The sequence below is a fragment of the Melanostigma gelatinosum genome (assembly GCF_949748355.1).
Source record: "Melanostigma gelatinosum genome assembly, chromosome: 4".
NCBI lineage: Eukaryota > Metazoa > Chordata > Actinopteri > Perciformes > Zoarcidae > Melanostigma > Melanostigma gelatinosum.
Genome location: NC_136637.1, coordinates 14,101,781 through 14,121,773, shown reverse-complemented (window position 1 = coordinate 14,121,773; position 19,993 = coordinate 14,101,781). Strand labels below are relative to the sequence as shown.

General features: G+C 41.4%; 2 protein-coding genes across 3 annotated transcripts in view; one reads left to right on the top strand and one right to left on the bottom strand.

The window, feature by feature from the left end:
• The window catches only part of dock7 (dedicator of cytokinesis 7), a 46,094-nt gene extending 45,707 nt beyond the window's left edge, over positions 1 to 387 (bottom strand). The window contains 1 exon segment of the mRNA XM_079267445.1: positions 269 to 387. Coding sequence (XP_079123571.1) covers positions 269 to 306 — 38 coding nt within the window. The 5' untranslated portion in view covers positions 307 to 387.
• A 1,322-nt stretch (positions 388 to 1,709) lies between these two features.
• atg4c (autophagy related 4C, cysteine peptidase) lies at positions 1,710 to 11,103 on the top strand. 2 transcript variants are annotated; one of them, XM_079267837.1, is made up of 11 exons: positions 1,710 to 1,831; positions 1,940 to 2,061; positions 2,984 to 3,067; positions 3,516 to 3,746; positions 5,157 to 5,496; positions 6,282 to 6,352; positions 7,253 to 7,455; positions 7,700 to 7,778; positions 8,571 to 8,647; positions 9,141 to 9,204; positions 9,661 to 11,103. In XM_079267837.1, exons 2-11 carry the CDS (start codon positions 1,986 to 1,988, stop codon positions 9,780 to 9,782), a joined length of 1,347 nt encoding a protein of 448 aa, XP_079123963.1. In that variant the 5' UTR covers positions 1,710 to 1,831; positions 1,940 to 1,985; the 3' UTR covers positions 9,783 to 11,103. The 2 variants fall into 2 exon arrangements, with proteins under 2 accessions (XP_079123963.1, XP_079123962.1); XM_079267836.1 differs by having other exon boundaries at positions 9,141 to 9,260.
• The last annotated feature ends 8,890 nt before the right edge of the window (positions 11,104 to 19,993 follow it).

The window sequence follows — 19,993 nt, the reverse complement described above, 5'->3', positions numbered from 1 at the left end:
GTGCCTGTAATACATGTATTTCAACAATGTAACGTCTCCATCCTTTGTTAGCATTCAGGGGGAGAGAGACTAGAAGCTAGCGGTGACGCCGTCTGTCTGGGTGGGTCTGAGCATCTCCACTGATGTGGCTAACGAGCGGCTAGCTTTGATAGCTGGGCCTCCTCCACAGGGTTCCCTCAGCGGTTGGTCTGAGGGCGACCTACATAGAGGCGGCATAGTGCCTCGGTGCGCCTTTGACGAGCTCGTATCGGGATCTCGAGTCTTTTACCTGCTGATTTTCTGGGCAAAGGCGCGGCGTTCAGCCATGGCAGTGGCCGCTGATGTGCTTTAAAATTCCCAGGCAGGCTTGCAGGCTTGCAGGAGGCAGACTCGGCTTTCCAGTCACTCACTACGGCCACAGGGAAAACTGGAAAACTGGAGAATGGGATCGTTACCGTAATGGCAGTAATGGTTTGCAACAGAACACACCCCAAAGAAAAGCCATTGCGCACCGTACTGCGAGGAATAAAGCTGCACTACACTGTTAATAAAGATTTTACATTGTACATTAATTGTACATCAGAGTCATCCTTTTCTATAAATGTAATTTATTTTTGTTTATTTTATCATTGTTATTTGATTATTCCTCCTTAAGCACCGTGGACATCCATTTCAAGACAGACATTATGCTTTTACCTGAGAGATTAGACACATATGATGTAATATTGTATAATATTAAGCCCAAATATGAGAGCCTTGTTGTCCTATCTACACAATACAAAATAAATACACAACATAGAGGATAGAGCCAAAGTAAAAATAGTTTCATTTTAATTTAAACTGTTTTTTCCCATTCTCAAATGAGTTATACAAATCTAAATCATTTGCATTCATTCGATTATAATACAAGTATACTTTTAGTCGTTTTTATTTGTTGCTAAATGGTTTTTATATTTATTTTATTCACTTTCCCTCAATAGTAACCACTTTGCAAGCTTTCAATTAAAGTCTTATTCATCTTTAGCATTCTTCAACAGATATATAATATCCGATTTTCCTTATCGAGTAATTATTTAACATTAAACATTTGTAATATGTTTAGTCTCGTTGATGTCACTGAGAACAGGATCACTTTTTCAGGAGAAGCCTGTGGACGAAAAATTGATAAATATACAGTAAAAACACAATTCATACAACGTTTTAAAAAGTTACCAATGACAACTGATATCATGCTGAATACTAAAACAGGATATTTTAAAAATGAAAGAAAGAAAAAATAATCTTAAAACTTTTGCCAGTGATCAGTTAAAAAAATAATCACCATGTTAAAATTCCTATGGTGTATGTTTATTCTGGTGTGTGATGTGACCATGCATGTGGATTGATGGGTTATTCATTCACAGGCAAATGATGATGTTAATTGGAGATGACGTGATGAATGTGTTTGGATGAGATAGACGCCTCTGGCTTTTTATTCGTCGCCCTACCTCCATCATAGACTGCGCCTTTATACAATAAAGTATGTTTTGTCACAAGGAATAACTCAAACGAGCGGAGCTTTAATTCCAGATACCAGTGAATCGTCGGCAAACCCCGCCCGGTCGGGCTACCTGGATTTATACATCGAGCGTCTTCTCAGCCCCAACGGAAACCCCGCGAGATCACGAGTTTCCACTCTTCTACTTCCTCAATGTGTAAACATTGCAGACCGCAAAGCAGTTTTAGGTTATGCTGCAAGTCATGGGCGATACACTGGGTTAAACTATTGGTATTACAACAATATACAACGTTGTAACGTTTGTACAACGCTACAAGTGGGAACAAAAACCTGGATCGAAGAGGAAGTTCCGAGGTAACAGTCACGGTCACTGCAAGTGTAATTTTCCTTTAGAAAGTGATGCTGATCCAGTGAACTATGCACACTCTCTTCTGTGCGTTCGCACGTGTGTTTGTGCACTAGGGTGCGTGCGCGGTTTGGGAATGGGTTGCATTCCTTGCTGGTCCAAATGGAGAATAAAACGAGCGACGAGGTGAACACATTGAAGACAAAGTTCTTCTCTGTGTGGCACAATGTGAAATACAGTAAGTAATTTGCTTTAGGCCAGCACACACACACACACAGTCCTGTCTTCACTTTATTTCTAATGCTTTCATGCATTACTTTCTGTGTTGTTTCGACCTGTCCATATAACGTTCAATCTTATTTTCTTGACCTGAGTTATGTTACTTAAAATGGAATTTGTACAAGTGAAATCAGAATCAGCTTTGTTGACAAAGTATGTGTACACATAAAAATAATTTGACTTTTGTTGTCCTTCATTATACTTACACACAGTTCCAAGAACAATTTCCAGGAGGATATAAATACATAGACATACAGCTAAACAAACAAGGACACTACAGCTGAACAAAGACAGGTACACATAAACATGACGTTCAATAACATACAATGTGTACGTACGAGTCAAAGTAGATACAGAGAGAGAGATCAACAACATATACTGCAGACACAAGAGTCGGCACAAATAATAACACGCATCAGAATTCAATGAGACGACAACCTGCTGCTGTTGAGTCAGCCCTTAAAATAGCTCTATGTCATTCTGTGCCACATTGTATTCTTTCAGTAAGACTAAAGTGTGTTTATTTAAAACAGCATGGTTATTATCTACCTTTGTGGCCGGCTCAAAACTATGACAAATAACAAGAGGAGTTTCAACAAATAAAAATGTCAAAACCTCATGAGGTGTGGCGGTCAGTGGTGCTAATGTGTACGCATGAATGAAAGAGTGAGTGTGGTAAAAGTAAAGACTACGTGGAACAGGTGAGGTGTGCTCTTATAGGACCGGGAACACTGGGCACAGGTGTTCCCAATTCGACCCAACCACGCAGACAAGCAGCCAGCTCAGCAGCCAAAAGAGGCGGGGTCGTCACAATAGGACGAGTTTGGTTTTTAACCGGCAATTTAACCGTAACCCATTGTCTTCTTCATTGTGTGTCTTAGGTTGGGCTCTGAAATCGAAGACCTCATTCAGTAGAAACTCCCCGGTGCTGCTCCTCGGAAAGTTTTACCATTTTAAGGCTGAAGGTATAGTGCGCACGCATACGACTACAATTACAATACACACTGACTGCATTCCCTATATTGACATTCACATGCATACTCATCCAAAGGCTTGACATACACACCATTTAATGTCATTACTGTAACAGCCACATGGGGTCTGGTGAGGACATTTCAGATGTAATTGCAGGGACCACAAAGGATGACAAAGCAGTGTAACACCATTATCACTCACGGCCAGTAACTAGGACATAAGATTGGGAAGATATTACTTGGGTCATTATTTTTTTTGGTGCACAGCCCTTTTGCAGAAATAAAAAAAATTCCATTGTGCAATTATTTGATTTGAAATGAGACACGCGCTTTTACGTGAGGTCCAAAACAGAAATAGTAGTAGGATTCTTAAAATGAATACATGATTAACTTTAACCAGTAGATTTATCATCTGGATCACGTCATTTGTTTGCCCCAGATGACGACAGCGCCACAGAAGCCTGCTGCGAAGCCGCCGACGAGGACTCCGTCATGGGGAACATTGAGGCTTTCCGCAAGGATTTTGCATCCCGAGTGTGGCTCACCTACAGGGAGGAGCTACCTCCTCTGCCCAGCTCCACCCTGACCTCCGACTGCGGCTGGGGCTGCATGCTGAGAGCCGGGCAGATGATGCTGGCTCAGGCACTTATTCTGCACTTCTTGGGCAGAGGTGAGTAGCAAGATGGTGACCACGCCTGAGTTTATTGTCCGACCATAGACGTTCAAAGGGATAGGAGGGAATGCTAAATATATTTCTTCTTTACTTTACTTTAATAATTTCCAATTTTTTGTGAAACGCTAGATGAGATTAAATCATTTCTTTGACAATTTTAGTGGGGAAAAATCGCATCAGACTAGCTGGAAATTCTGATTGTGACAAAATGTACCTTCCTTCTTACTTAACAGCCACTGTTGATCGGCCTTTGACCAAGACAACAAGCTGCCAGTGTAGATATTTGGAGATTGCTTACACCCTGCAGCTCCCAGGTGTTCATTTGATACTTGATATGAATGTGGAGGTGGGCATTGATTCATTAGCAAAAGCCTTTTTTGTAATGATAGTTCAGTACCTCTTTTTCTAAGCAGGAAGCCAAACTTGTAGCCAGTTTAGACAGTTTCCTCATCCTCTGAAAGGGCAAGTTTAATTTAGTTGATGCAAAGCATTTAAGATGAGTGAATTGCTCATATCTTTGTCAGAGCTGTTGTCTCTGAAGTGTCCGAGACTTTACCGGGCCACACAATGAGATGACTGCCAGTTTAATGCAGTCATTTAGAAAACAATATTTAAAACTTGTTCTTCTGTCCAATCTAAAATATGTCACTAATGAAATATTTCTCTATAAAATGACTAATGGCCACTTAAGGATATTTATTGATCAATTTCACTTTGATTCACTTTGGATCAAGGTCATTTTGTTAATGCCTTAGACTCTACTCTGGCCCATTTTATGGCCTGGGCCACTCCCTTTCTTGCTGCCTTCGGCTCCCACCCTGTTTGTAAGGCTAAGGCACCGTTAAAGTGAAATACTGGGACACTCAAACTTATAATTGAACAGAATGACACCTATTCTGTGACTGAAGCGCACAAGGTTCTGTCTGTTTAAGGCAAAAAGCTTAAATTTCACAAGTTCTTAAAGACTTTTTGCTTGCTGTAAATTGAACTTTGATGCGTTGAATGATCAGGTTCAGAGAGCCTCATAGATATCTGGTCAAATAGTATATTTTATTACAAACCTGTGAGCTTTTCTTGCACTATAAATACAACCTCTATTTTACGTATGGATTGTTCATCTCTTTTCTGTGTTGTCATGTTACAGTTGTTTTGAACCTATGCTGTCCTATCTCTTTACTCTCCTTCAATATCGTGTGTTAAATCTCATCTCTAGAACTTTCTTTCTTTGTCAAAGGTGTTTTTGAGTGGCAGCCTATTCTTCAACAATTGATAGATTCTTAAATGCAGCATAGGCTACTAGTCTAAGAAGTAAAGTTCTTAAGCCTAATACCATGTGTATTCAAAGGCAACTTTACTTAGGTTTTGGTCCCTAATGTTGATTGTAGCTGATGATTTATTCCTCCACAGACTGGACCTGGTCGGAGGCGATGTCGCTCCAGCCTTTAGACACAGAGACGTGGACTACCACTGCAGCCAAGCGTCTGGTGGCCTCTCTGGAGGCCTCTCTGCAAAGTTCCCCCAGGCCCTCCGATGAAGGATCACCACCCACGCACCAAGCCCAGGCCCGGGGATCCGCAGAGGAGGCAGAGGCACATTTGAAAGAGATGTACCACCGCACTCTGGTGTCCTGGTTCGGGGACAGCCCCTCGGCTCTGTTAGGCCTCCACAGGCTGGTTCGCATGGGCCTGACGATGGGGAAACAGGCGGGGGACTGGTATGGGCCTGCTGTGGTGGCACACATCCTCAAGTAAGTCTCAAAATGTGGATTTCAGAGTAACTGCTATTTTATTTAAACATTGCATTTCACATGAACCCCTCTTCTGCCTTTCACATAATGATTTATTGCTGCACAGCATTAACGATCATGTTTGTTGATCGATTACGGTAATTAATACACCGATTTTTTTTTTGGGGGGGGCAATTATGTTCATGTTATCTATAATTTAGGATATAAACTTTCATTAAAATAGTACTGGTAGTAAAAGTGTTGCATTTTAAAGAGGTATAAAATGAAGCAAGCAAACATATATTGGAGAAGCTGTGTCTGTTATTTTTACTCGATACATTACTTAAGTAATCAGTGCAACACAATTATCATCATTCATTTTCTGTCAATTGACAAAGAGTTTCAGCACTATTAATGCCCTTTTATTTCAGCCATTGATAAGAAGTATTTTAGTCAAGATAAGGATACAAAACATTGGATTAAATAAAAGCTAAATGCTGAAGTCTTCTTTGACGTGCTTGAGGTGTAAAACAAATCTGTATGTACGGATATTACGAAGAGCCAGCAGGATTTTTTACAAACCCTTGTGGAACTGTCCATGTGTGAACTGGCTATTGTATAATTATTACAATTAAGTTGATGGTAATATACAGTATATACTCCTGACGTTACCTTAGCATAAGCTCTGCATGTAGACATTTATACCCTCTCTCTCTCTCTCTCTCTCTCTCTCTCTGTCTCTGTCTCTCTCTTTCTCTCTCTCTCTCTCTCTCTCTCTCTCTCTCCCCTCTCTGTCTCTCTCTTAGGCAGGCTGTCGAGGAGGCGATGGACCCCGGCTTGGCGGGTATAACCGCTTATGTCTCCCAGGACTGCACAGGTATGAAAGATGAGCCTGCTGCTGATACAAACAGGATACTGGGCACAACGCCCAAACTGACCCTTCTTTTTCCATCTCTCTCTCTGCCGCTGGGAGACTACGGAGTAGCTTAGAAAGGGTGACAGGAGACTCACTGTGTCTATTACCCAGCAAATACATCAACTCCAAATCTATAACGTCCCACTCCAACCTCTTCTTAACCCCAATAACTTTTTTTTTGATTCATGTTTGTCTTCTCAATAGCCAGAGCAGAAGAAAGCTGGCATGAGAGCGAGTGTTCTTGCCGTGTTATGAGTCTGATATTAGAGAGTCGCAGAGAGGAACTGGGAATTCAACTTGTGCGCTTTCGACCTCAAGACCGTCTGTGCAAAATGGAGTGAATCAAATGTCAGTCAAAATAACAGTTAACAATTTAGAAAATCTGTTGTTAATATTTGATGTCATTCATCAAGCAAATATGCTAAACATGCACTATTTGCTGTCTCTCAAAGTGGAAGAATTTGCTGCTTTTATCTGAGTTGTATCAGTATGAAGTGAATCTATTTGGGTTTTGGATGTTTGGTCGGACAACGCAGGGACTTTGGAGACGTTATCTCATTTTACAAAAGGTTTTGAGATACGGTGTTTGCTGTTCATTCGGATATTTAAAGACAAACTGTGAAATATTTCAAGATAATGAAGTGACATTTACGAATCGCACTTTTACTGGAAATATGCATATATTTTGGAAATATTGTAGACAATTATGAGAAATAAGAACTGTCTATCTCATACAAAAAAAAATAATCATCTGTTCATTAACCATTCATTCTAATGACGTTGACAGAATTGCAGATAGATTGACTGACTGGGCAGATATGGAAACAGACAAATGACTTTTGTGTTATTGATCCTCCGTAGTGTACAGTGCTGATGTCATCGATAGCCACAGGGCACCAAGAGCAGGGCCGGCCTCAGCTGAGCGATCCGATGCCCCTCCCTCCCCACAGAGCGACCAACCCGTGTCCGCCTCCGCCCCGTCAGACAGCCGCGCTGTCATCGTCCTCATCCCGGTGCGGCTGGGGGGGGAGAAGACAAACCCTGACTATTTTAACTTTGTAAAGGTGAGGGATACATGTAGGTCAGGGTGGTTTGTTGAACTATTTTGGCGTTTGATCACATGTACACTCGCAGGGCTTAAGTAAGTAAGAGTAATTATTCTGTGAATAGGTTACTTATGGGGGTTGATGAGTTTAAAATGTCTGGTTTACTCTCATTGAAATACAGTATGTGGGGAAACAAAATCAAAGTATTTCGGCTCCCAGTCAGATGTACTTTGTATTTCTCTGTCCCCGTCTCTGCATTTAGAGAATACTGAGTCTGGAGTACTGCATAGGCATCATCGGAGGGAAGCCCAAACAGGCCTGCTACTTTGTAGGATTTCAAGGTTAGTCTTAGCTTAAATGCAAAACAGAGAAAGACACACAGAGAGAGGTTGGGGTGAATAACAGATTATTTTGCATAATATACCCTTCATATGTGGAGAGACAAAGTAAGTTAATGTATTCCTGTTTGCGTGAGGAAAACGGAGAGGAGTGGAGATGGAAGCAAGTGAAGCAGGGCTTACTTTATTCTCTCTGACCCATCAAAGCCTCTCCCATTTATCACGAGTAAACCTCCCAAGTTGTGAGCTGTAATTGATTTCCATAGGAGGCATGCATTAAATTTCCTGCGGGGCCCCAAAGTGAGCCACTCTTCATCACCTTCAGGAGCCAGGAGGAACCTTCAGTTGTACATCTTGGCAGTCAATATTTACGCATTTACATTTTACCAATTTGAAATACAGTGGTGGATGATGTCTAAATGACAAGCGATACATTCTCCCTGCCAAGGCGCGGCACAGCGCAGCATTTATCATATGCAAATGGTCGAACATAATTGCGTGTTTGTAAAAGTAATTCCCCCCCCCCACCCACCACAAAAATTAAATGACAGCCTCTTTTTTTTTTGTGGGTGTAAAGAATGTGCTTGTACAAACGCATGTGATTATGCAGAGTTTAATCCACCGTGGTGGATATTAAAAAGCAACAACCTTCTGGGAGGCATATTTGACGCACACAAGCCTAACAGTAGGCCAAGCGGGTGACTTTGAGCTACTCTGCATAGAAATTGGAGAGAAGCGCGTTTTTGTAATAATCCGATGTTTTTGAATAACTTGTCTTTTGTTTTGTCCTTGCAGATGACAGCTTGATTTACATGGACCCTCATTACTGTCAGTCTTTTGTGGATGTCAGCACCAGCGATTTCCCTCTCCAGGTAATGTGAAATTACACAGACGAGCTGACTGCGGCCCCAGTAATGTGAATTTAATAGTTTCTGTTAGTACTTAAGGGTATGAATCTTAAAGCAGCCCATGGCCCAATTACCGAGTCCCTATCTGCTGATTTATTTGCTGCTCAGATGTGTGAAGCTGCCACTTAAGAGAAATACGGCAAATACGGGATCAGGTATTTGTGGGCCTGAATATTTCAGGACCCATACATACAAATCAGCACACGGTGCTGTATAGTAACTTTGTTTTATGCTTTTGCATGCGGTGGTATACAATGTGACAACACACCAGAGTTGTAAATTGATGGATGCTGTGACAGCAGATAAATAGGATTTCATTCATCAAATGATGCAGAATACATCTCATTCGCTGTTGTCGCTGTCATGAAGTGTATGCAATGCCCTGCAGTTGTAACACATTATCTAGCCCTTCAGCTCGATGAATATTTTCTAATGTATTTTGTCTCTTTTTGTCTAGTCGTATCATTGCCCCTCACCAAAGAAGATGCCTTTCAGCAGGATGGACCCAAGCTGCACCATAGGTTTCTACTCTAGAGATGCTCAAGACTATGAGAGAATCAGCCAGGAGCTGTCTAAGGTGGGGAGTAGTGCTGCCTTAACACAGGACTCCTTCAAATTACCTCACAGTGCCAGCATTTCACAATTATGATTATTATCACCATGCTATATTAATTCTGTTTTGTGCCCTGCGAATGTGTGATCAGTGTGGTAAATATTGACCAGTAGGTGGCACCATTTAGCCATGAATCTGTTCTTACTTTGCTTCTCCGACCAGTCAACATGTTGGGTAGATGTTGTAAACCGGCCTCTAAAGAAATTATGCGACAATGAATATACTGTAATTTCAGAGAGGGAATAATTAAGGTGCAATAAGATACCACTCGTTAGGTTAAGTGATGAAATTGAAAGCAAACTGTTATGAAGTGTACAGGATGGTGCAAGGCTAGCGCTCCTCTGAAACACTGTTGTTGTTCCAGGTGCTGCGGCCGTCAGCAAGGGAGAAATACCCCGCGTTCACTTTTATGCAAGGTCATGGCAGAGATTACAACCTGTCTGCAGGCCTGACCTCGGAGAAGAGAGACTGGCCCTTCATCCGTGACCCGCGGAGGACGGTCACCACTACCGGGGACTTTGTGCTGCTTTGACGGCGCCGTTTAAAAGACTACAGAGGGGGAACTTCTTCTTTTAATCAATCGAACTGCTGATATGCAAAGCCTCATGTCTGAGCCTGTTGTGACAATGCAGGTTATGGAACTTTTTAAAACCACTGTAACTTCGTGAGCACATCCTGAAAACTTATTATAGTATTTATTCATTTTTGTGCTTGGAAATGTGAGCTTGCTGAACATTTGGTCAGGAAGCTTTTGGTGCTCTGCTTAATTTAGTGACTTCAAATGTTTTATATCCCGTAGTCCTCTGAAGAAGAGGAATACTATTCATTTTGCACCATTTATTTGTTATATGGACTTAAAGGCAAGCTGTTGAAAGCGACTATATCGACACGTCCAATTTTGAGAGATTTGGTGTCGGAAGTCTCAAAGGGATTTGATTGTAAGGTCCAGTTCAGCACGACACCACAACGACGTAACAGTGTCGTATGGCGTTGGTCCAGTTGAAAATCCTTTCACAGGGCTACATCTACAGTATTTCGACAAACGTCTGTTAACTGTGGTTAGCACTGTATCGCAAAAGCCTCAAATAATATGGGCTGAGGGCTCTCTGATGATGGAGCAAAGTAACTTTCCCAAACGTCTGTGCCAAAAAACCCGAACAAGATGAATTCTTCACCCGACACGTCACCAGCAGTAGCATGTGGGACACATGCTTTAAAGGACACTTTCTTCATAATTGTGCCAACACATCTTTGTATTCACGCTAGAGCTGATTTCAGAGCAATAGCGTGTGATGGTATAATTGTTTGCTTGTCTTGTGTTTTAGAGTGGTATTCATTTCTGATTTATGCAGTTCGTTAAACAGATATCCTCATTTACCATATCTCATTAAGTGCTATCTGTTAAGAATTACCCTTTACAATAGAATCTTTAAGATGTAAAAGTATTTAACATATTCTACTAACACACACTGAAGTCCAAGCATAAAAAAAACATTGAGGGAATCAGAAAAATACAGTTCAATTTATCACCGCATAAAGGAATCCGAGAGACCTACTAGATCTACTTTACAAATCAATATTGTGTGCAATTTACAATTTCGAGCAATTATTTCAAAGGATTTTTTGTCTCTTCAAACCATCCCTTTTGTATTGCAATAAGTCTCCAGCAGTGAGTGACAAAATGATCTTTACAGTATCTACACCTTAATACACTTGAAATGAAGAACTACACGAACACATGCACTTAGAGTTTTCATTTCAGTATTCTGACTGATGTATATTTTTCATGTGCTTTCCTGCATTACATGGTGCATGTCTTTTTGAATAAATTAACTGTATAATATGTTTAATAACATGTCAAAAAGTTTAATAAAGTGAAAAATATTTGACTTTCTTAATCCGTTTGCTTCTTTTGGGTCCACTTGAAGCATTTGAAGTGACAAAAAAAAGTGTTTGCTTCATTTTCAGTGCTCGATGCAAACCTCAGTGGTGTGTTGAAATGCATTCAATCCCTTTCTCTCCCGGTCAAATGTAATAGATTAAAACTAATCGTACGCGCTAACCATCTCTACAGCCCATTAACCAGGGACCGGAAAAAATGTGACCCAGTGACACTGGCAGCAATTGTGTTCCTCTGCAGAGGAAAAGAAAATATCCTTGTGTGCAAAGCTCTGTTACCATGGATAATCTGTGTGTTTCCCCCTTAGTTTGAGCTATGCCGGACTGTTTTTCTGTACAATACAAATTCTTGTATTATGATGAGACTTGCTTTTTAAAAGGAAGGAACTGTCCCTTGTATGAGAGAGCCGGGGCAAGGGTGAGGATGGATGGACAGAAACCAAGAAGAATCCCCTCGTCTGTTTTCTTCTCTACCATGGAGAAGCAATGGCAAAACACATAAAGGCATCATTTAGATCCCCCGTCTGATCTGTGTGTTCGGCCATTTCGGTTTTTTTCTTCTTTTTATGGACGGCCGACCGGCTGTGTGGACAGAGCGGGAACATCAAGTATGCAGAAGCAAAAGGACCAGCGACATTCTCCAACTTTGGAAGATGGAAGGGCTGAACGGACAGGAGGGAAGCGTAGGGAGGGGGTGAGACATTTGGGGATTTTTGTCTGAAACATGAAAGAGCATTTGTGCTGGGGGGCACACAGCGCTCTGAGGGTTGTCTGTGTTCACCATGTATTTACAGGGGATGTATGAATATTTGATTAATGAGTCACAGGCTCGAGGGAAATGCAATAAGCGAGTGGTGGCTTTACAAAGCGAGCCGATCACACACAGACACACAGACACTATGCTCTCCCCGTTTAGCGCAGCTGCCTAAAGTGTCATTGACATTGCAGATTCCTGAAAATCTAATCTGCAGCCGGACAAATTCCTCACAAAGAGGGAGTCCATGAGAGTCATTCCTCTGTTCCACAGATGGATGGATGGATGACGGGGGGGATGCGCGTAAAGACCCAGAGACGCCCAATGAAGATTTTATTTTGGTGTCATCTGCAAGAGGAAATGGCTTGTGGCATGCAGCCCTTAGAGGGATCAACAGGGAAGGGGCCTTCTCATATCTTAAGATCATACCTATATTAGGGATAAACCCCTGATTAGGTTTAGTCCTACAGGCTTCACTGGGACAAGGAGACCTTTGGGACTTTACCCACAAACCAAAGATGTGATCTGAGAGCAGCTGGGTGAATCTTGATACCATGATAAGCTGTTAAAGGTTGAGTTTGTAGATGCTATCTTCAAATTGACACAGAAAATGGGAGAGGAAATATGAAAGGACAATGACACCTTTACGCATTTGTCAACAACTTAAGACAAATCTGTGAAAAAATGTCTTTAAAATGAAGGTTTTGGACATAACTGGAAAAAGAAGGATCCAGATATCTCAATATCAGTGCATGTAATACAAGATTAATCATAAATATTTTGCTGTGAAATAAATGGTACCGTTTTAACATAATGCAAGAAGGTGCTTTTTAATGTGTTACCTCCCTTACAGGCCTATGGGAAATACACATATTCTCAGTACTGAGTGGGGTGTGTTACGCTTTCTCCGTCTCATGCTAACAGTGTCAACACATTAAATGGTTTTCTTTTCTGCGACAATGTAATCAAAACTGTCTCTTTCAGGTGTATTGAAGAAGGCGTCTGTGATACACCAGAAAGCGTCGATTCTATTCCCTCTAACCCCGTGGTTCTTGGGATCTCCTCCAGCCAAGATCAGACCATGACCAGAAGAATTAGATTTAACAAAAAGGGAACGACACGGGTTGAAATGTAATATGCACAGTCTGTGTATGTATGTGTATGAGAGTGTGAATGTGTGTGTGTGTGTGGATGTGAAGAAGCTCAAAAGTGATGTGTACAGTCTTTTCCATTCATGAGTAGTGTGTAAATGTATATGGATGAGTGTGTAGTTTACATATGTACGTCTTGTGTGTAAGTCATTCTAAATCTTAGGTGTCACACTCCCTTCCTGTCTTCACACCAGGTGCAGGGGTGCTAGATTTATACCCAGTAGCCCTTGCCCACCCTTGTGGAATGCCATGCATCTTCAAACAGGTACTTCACTTTGAAATCTCATCTCGGCGTGATATCTCTAGGCGGCTAAATATATCCGGCTCCCGGATCCTGCAGCCGTTGGAGCGTAAATACCGCCTGCGCTGCATCAGACTGCATTCAGAGTCTCAAGTCTGTCCACCCAACTGTCCACTTGTCTCCACCCGCCTCCTTCTACCAACTCATCCCCCATCTATCCTGTTCACAGGAGCTCCTGGAGAAGTGCTGAGGCATTGCATGCCTCACACATCTCTTCTGGGTTGAAGCCAGACCGATGTCATGATGCTGTGATTAATCAGCACAACACAGGACAGGAGCTTTAAGGGTGGACCACCAAGTGAACATGACCCACAGCACATATAAGGTCAAAGCTTCTTCAACTGTATTCGCCCCCCCGGGAATCAAACGGGAGAAACATGTTTTATAAAACTGCTTTTCTTGTAACACTTTTAGGAATCACCAGTGCATTCTTCAAATAAACATGGCGGCAAAAACTATGACACCTTATAATGAACAATAGACTAGACTTAGCAACTATTCAATGGCTATTTACTTTTATTGTATTCATATTTTGAGTTGATGGTTGGTTAAATTCCTTTATTGTTTTGAAATATTATATATGTTTTTAATTATTCCAAATAAATTGTAATTCAAAGCTAACAAAATTAATTAATTCAGTTAAAATAAAAAGTTTGTCGTGAAACACGGTCCTTTGTTTAGATTTGATTCGTTTTTATGTTTATATGTGAAGCGTTCCTAATAGTGTAGTGTTAGTAAATTCAAACATTTTACCCTGATTTAGAGGAGCTGTATCTAACATTCTGAACAATATCGCAGCAAGCAACTGTTTGCTATGTACAAACAGGGGCGGACTGGGGGGAAAAGTGGCCCGGGAGTTTACTGTCAGACCGGCCCACTCAGCACGGCGCGTTGCCCACTCAATGCATCGCACGTATCGACCAGTCAGTGGCCTACTTGGAAAAATACCCATACACTTAACATTATTTTGGATGATTACAAAGAAATTATATCATATGTTTTTTTTTTACAACATTTGGATCCACCAATTTGCCTGGATGGACACATTGAATAAAATAATACTGGCTGTTGTAACACTCCAAGGTAGGTATAGTTTGCTAGATGAATATGCTGAACTCTGGGCTAGTATCAGATGGCTATACGCAGTGGCAGCTGGTGGAACATGTTCTCTGTAGGGCTGTGCCACATCCAATCAATTTCAGCAAACATCCCAGAATGATTTAATGCAAAACAATTAAGGTATCAAACATGTATTACTACTTTGCAGTTAAATATTTAACTTGTATTCCAACATGAAAAAAGCAGTAAATAACACTTTGACAAACACGTCAGGACATCTTATTTGTGTCACCCACACAGGGAATTCAGTATAATATAATAATATATAAATCATATAATAATATGCTGTATAATATAATAATATATCATATAATGATATATATATATATATCATATAATAATATTCACAATAATATAAAACACACACACGCACAAAAAAAAAAAAAAAGAAATAAAAAAGAAATATATATATATATATAATGATGTATTTATAACTATACATCATGTCTCAGCAGGTGCTTCATGTCTCTCACTCCCTAACTGTCCGTGCTGGATCTGTCCCCGTTGTAAATAAGTTATTAGCATGACGTCATCCAGCTAGCCATACCTGTCTGATTGGCTAAATTGTATGTCACTCATTTATATCTTTAATCAGCATTAAAGCATCATTGGCTAAACTGCTTCATAGACCCGCCTCTTTGGGGCAGATTGCATGCTGGGTGTGTGAGTGTGTGTGTGTGTGTCGGGGTGCTGCCGGCTCACAGATGGAAACCATGAGTGTGAATACAGATCGCGAGGAGTAGTATAAATCTCAGTCAGAGATTATTGACTAAGATTTAAGTATTAGAGTAAATTTAACTTGTTCTGTGAAGCATAGAATATAGTTGGGGTCGGCGATCTCAGAGCGAGGGCCGGTTAGTAATGGACGTGGGCCGGTATTGGACCGGCCCAAAACCCTGTCGGCCCACCAGGGATTCCCCCGGTATCCCCTATGGCAGCCCGCCCCTGTGTACAAATAGTGGAGTAATATTTACCTGAGCAGAGAATGAAGTCACACTCCCCTCTGTGTTTGCTGTAATCCACCAATACATACAGTAGCTGGGCCAGTCTGCTTTCACTGCGTGTTTGCGCATGTGAGCGTGCCCCACGGGTGAGCTCATGGCTGCTGCTCTGCACTGCTCTCATACGGCAGCTACAGCTGATAACGCTTTCCCTCAGGTCAACGCTGTTAGCTCTGTCGACACTTTCGCCGTAGTTTGCACTGTTAGTGCTGTTAGCACAATTAGCTATGAGCTGGCTCACCGACGACATGTTGAGAGCCGTTGAGAGGCAATCGAAATGCTCGAAATCTCGACTCTTGCACCTTTAACTCTAAATTAATTTACTGAACTCTTGTCGTTTGTGGCTCACAGGGTCACTGAGTGTCATGAAAATGTACGGACCTTTGTCCTTATGCACACAAAAAAGGACAATCTGTTTTTAATTATTATAGGTTAGAAATAAACATTTGTCGAAATATGTCGATCCTGGTCCTAAGTCGATCGCTACACTAAAAGATGGCAAGCTACTGCGAAAAAGCAACTTTCTAACCTGTTGTAAATAATCATTGTTTAAATTGAAATGACTCCTTGGACAAGGTCAGTGAGGACGTCGTCGTAATTTCATTCCTTTTCATTTAGATTTAATATGGAGAGGCAATCAAAAAACAAATAAATGTGCTATGTGGCATTATACATCAGTGAGGAAATTCCTTCCTTGCTTTACTTTACCGAAATAATGCTGCAGACCTCATGAGAGGGGGCTGAATTTGTTTTTCACTGTGATTATTTTGCATCAGTCTTCCTCTCTTCCCACTGAGAGCAGTGCGCCATGGCAGAGGCCCAAAGCAAAGCTCGTCTTGTGTTGGCTAACCTTGCCCGGCTGTGACAACAAGAAGGGCACTGGAGTTAACATTTAGATAACGGACGTGTGTGCCGCTTTCGATTTCCATTCCTGGTGACAGGGAATCTTAGGAGCACATCACAGGTTGCGTATGTGTGTGTGTGTGTGTGTGTGTTGGGGGCGGGGGCACTCCTGTGTTTCCTGCATCTCAGGGGTGATGTGGAGGAACGCTGAAATTCCTCATTCTGCTGTCCTCTGAGGCATGGCCGGCCCTCTGTCAGCTTTTACTAACCAGATGCATCCGAAACAGGCGCAGAGGCTGAAGGCAGGGGATATTGCCTGCTGTGTAGCTGTCGACTTGTTTCTTATTGCATGCCTGTGTTGAGCAGGGTGGCAAGTGTGTATGTGTGGATGGGAGGGTGGAGGTTATGAGGGTGTCAGCCTGTCTGTGTGTGTAAATGTATATGGCAGGACATGCTATGAATTTAGGAGTGTGTATCATCCACCACACACACACACACACAAACACACACTAAACGACACACGCATTTTCTCTACCTAACGCTTAGATTGTAACTAACATCAGTCTCTGCAATGCTGTGGCCTGTACGTTTTGTCCAACAACTGCCTCAGGAAGATGAAGGTATATGCGTGTGATTGTGAATGAGTGTGTGACAGAGAGATCATCATTGTTTTGTGTGTGTATGTGTGTGTGTGTGTGTGTGTGTGTGTGTGTGTGTGTGTGTGTGTGTGCGCACACACGGGTGGGAGTGAGTGAAAGGTATCCTCCTTCCTGTAGATTTGTGTCTATGTGTGATACTTTGCAATCTCATCTCCATCTAAAACTCCTGCAGGGCCTGTGCACCATTACCACGCGGTTGCAATAAAACCCACAGTAATTAAAGGGGATCTGGCTGTAATTGCCTCAGTGAATCAACTTAATCAGCACCTGTGCTCACAGTCAACCTAATAGTGCAATCTAACCTTTTAATACTCCAGAAATTAGAATTGTAAAAAATGATACACCTGATAATCATTCTGTATTTTGAAACTCTTGAGTGGACAATGAGTGGACCATTGTCCAAGGCAAATATTAAAGCTGCAGTCTGCTGAGTGTGCATATCAGAGTGTGTGTGAGTGATAGAGCGAGAGAGAGAGAGAGAGAGAGAGAGGCAGAAATGTCAGGATGATGACATGCCACAACTAACTCGTAAGTAACTAAGTCGACTAATTGATTAGTCGTTCAACAGCAATTTAATTGGCAAACATTTTTTGATAATACATAAATTGTTTAAATATTTTTTGCCATTTTTTTTGCCATTTAAAAAAAAGTTTTACTGGTTCTACTAGTCTCTGTGATTGTACACTGAATAAATTTGGGTTTTTGACTGTTGTCGGAGAAAATAAACACTTTAGATAAGTCAACATAGGTTTTGGGAAAGAAAAAGCTTGGTCATCATAGGACCAGGTGGAAACCTCCGGTTCGGAAAAGTGAATCTAATGCGGTAGTGCTTTGAACTTGCATTCTCTCTTCCAGCCAAGAGGGGGGACTTCTACTACTCACTTGATTTAATATCTTAAAAAACATTGTAAACATGGGTTTATAGTCTCAATCGCCATAGTTTCAAGTCTTCTTCAACACAGCATGATGTTAATTAAGTAAATGATGGTCCCACTTAGAGTGAAATAGACGATAAAGCAGGGTATGTTTTAGGGCTCGGCTAAAGTCTTAGAAATTGAACCCAAAATAGAGAGGAACTGTCATATTAACTTTCACAGCGCTCACATTCTAATGTAATCCACCTCTGTTTGAGTATAAACTGCTCCACAAAACAGATGTGGCGTGGTTTGCACTCAGTTGTGAAACAGGATTGGCTGGCACAAATACATTCTCTTGAATTAACTGTGTTAACTTGTCCGGTTAAATCCGAGTAGTATTCACTACATCGAACTGTTAGCGCTGTTCGCTGTGCCAGTTTTTTTAATTGACCAGACAACAAACATCACCAACAGAACTTTTTCACAGCAGTTATTTTGACTTTTCTAACAGCAAGCAAAGCACAGATGCTGTAACATTGATGATGGCTGTTCCATTTAAGTGTAGTTAATATGCCGTGACAACTAGCTAGCATGAATAATAGCAGGGGCCCAGGAACTGGAACAAATACAGTAACTTAGAACGGTGCACTCAGTGGAGTAGGTTAAGAGCAGTGAATGAGGAGTCAGTCGGCAGTCATTGGCAGTATAAAGCAGGCAGTAAAAGGTGTTTTGAGAAAGTGTGCGTCACAACAACCAGGAGAGGTCATTGAGCATGCAGCCATAAGTGATCACCCAGAATATTATGCAGTTTGCTACGGCAGAATGCAAGATTAGTCGTGGACAGACACAGAGGAGCACTCAACTCACTCACTGACTCACCTGATGATACATATACACACACGCAACTGATCACATGATCCTGCTGGCGAAGATAAAAACGCTCTTAATTACAGCAGTGATTTTCCTGTTATGACATGGAAAATATCTGCGATGAAAAAGGTCTTTACAATGAGTTAGCCAAGTCCTGTTCTTGCTCTCAAACTGGCAGATGTTGGCTGTGCAGAATGTACTTATCACTATAATGTCCCCGGTTTGATTTTGAGTAGGGACCATGTCGTACCACTCTCACCACTTCTTTCCATTTCTTCTACACTGTCACTTTCAAGTAAAGGCAACATTTTACAAAATTTGAAAAAGTTCCCACACCGGAGTGCAGTGATTCAGCAGATATAAGCAGGTACCAGGTTAAAAATGGGTGTGTGGGTACAGCCTATAAGGATCTAGACCTCAACATAGTCTGTAGAGTACGATAGTTGCAATAGAGTGCAAAGTGCGTGTGCATGTAGCCTGACAACTGTTTTAGAGGAGCACACATGCAGATTATTTCCTCCTTGGAAAACTCAGTAAGAGATGGAAGTTCTGTGATAGAAGTGTTCCACAACAACAGACGTAGATTTCAATACATGCAGTATGCACTGTTAAACAATACAATACAATACAACAACCACAAGAAAAAACACAGATAACGACACTCCTAAAAATCATGAATAAATTAGTACGCACATTAATCTCGCACCACTGGGCCCACGGCCTCATTGAAATATAGGTCTTTTCAACACATATACCTAATATACTAAAAAAGAACATTTAAAATGATTCAGTGGCTTGCATGAACACATTAATTTTCAGTACTAAAAATATATTTTTAAGCAGGTCCTGGGCCCTACTTCTTTCTTGTGTGAAATGCATAATGGATTCCTATGTAATCCATTACGGCTGCTGAGGGAGCGAGAGATAAAGAGTTTCCAGCAGCAGCCACCCGGGGTTGTTCTTCTTTAAATTAAGTTTTAATAAAGAAAGACAGAGAGGCTGTACAAGGTCAATTATCAGACTTTGCACATCCTCTGATACTGTTCTCAGATCCCTGTGCTTAGTTAACCATAATAGCCGTCAGTCATAGCATGCTGATCTACACGTAAAAACGTCAAGACGCCCAGACGAAGGCTGAACCGATCTATCCAACACCTCTGTCAGTGTACGTTTACTGTTGACTATTTTTCGTCCTGACTGGCACATAAGGTCGCCTCTGTCACAGACAGGCAAATCAGGAGAG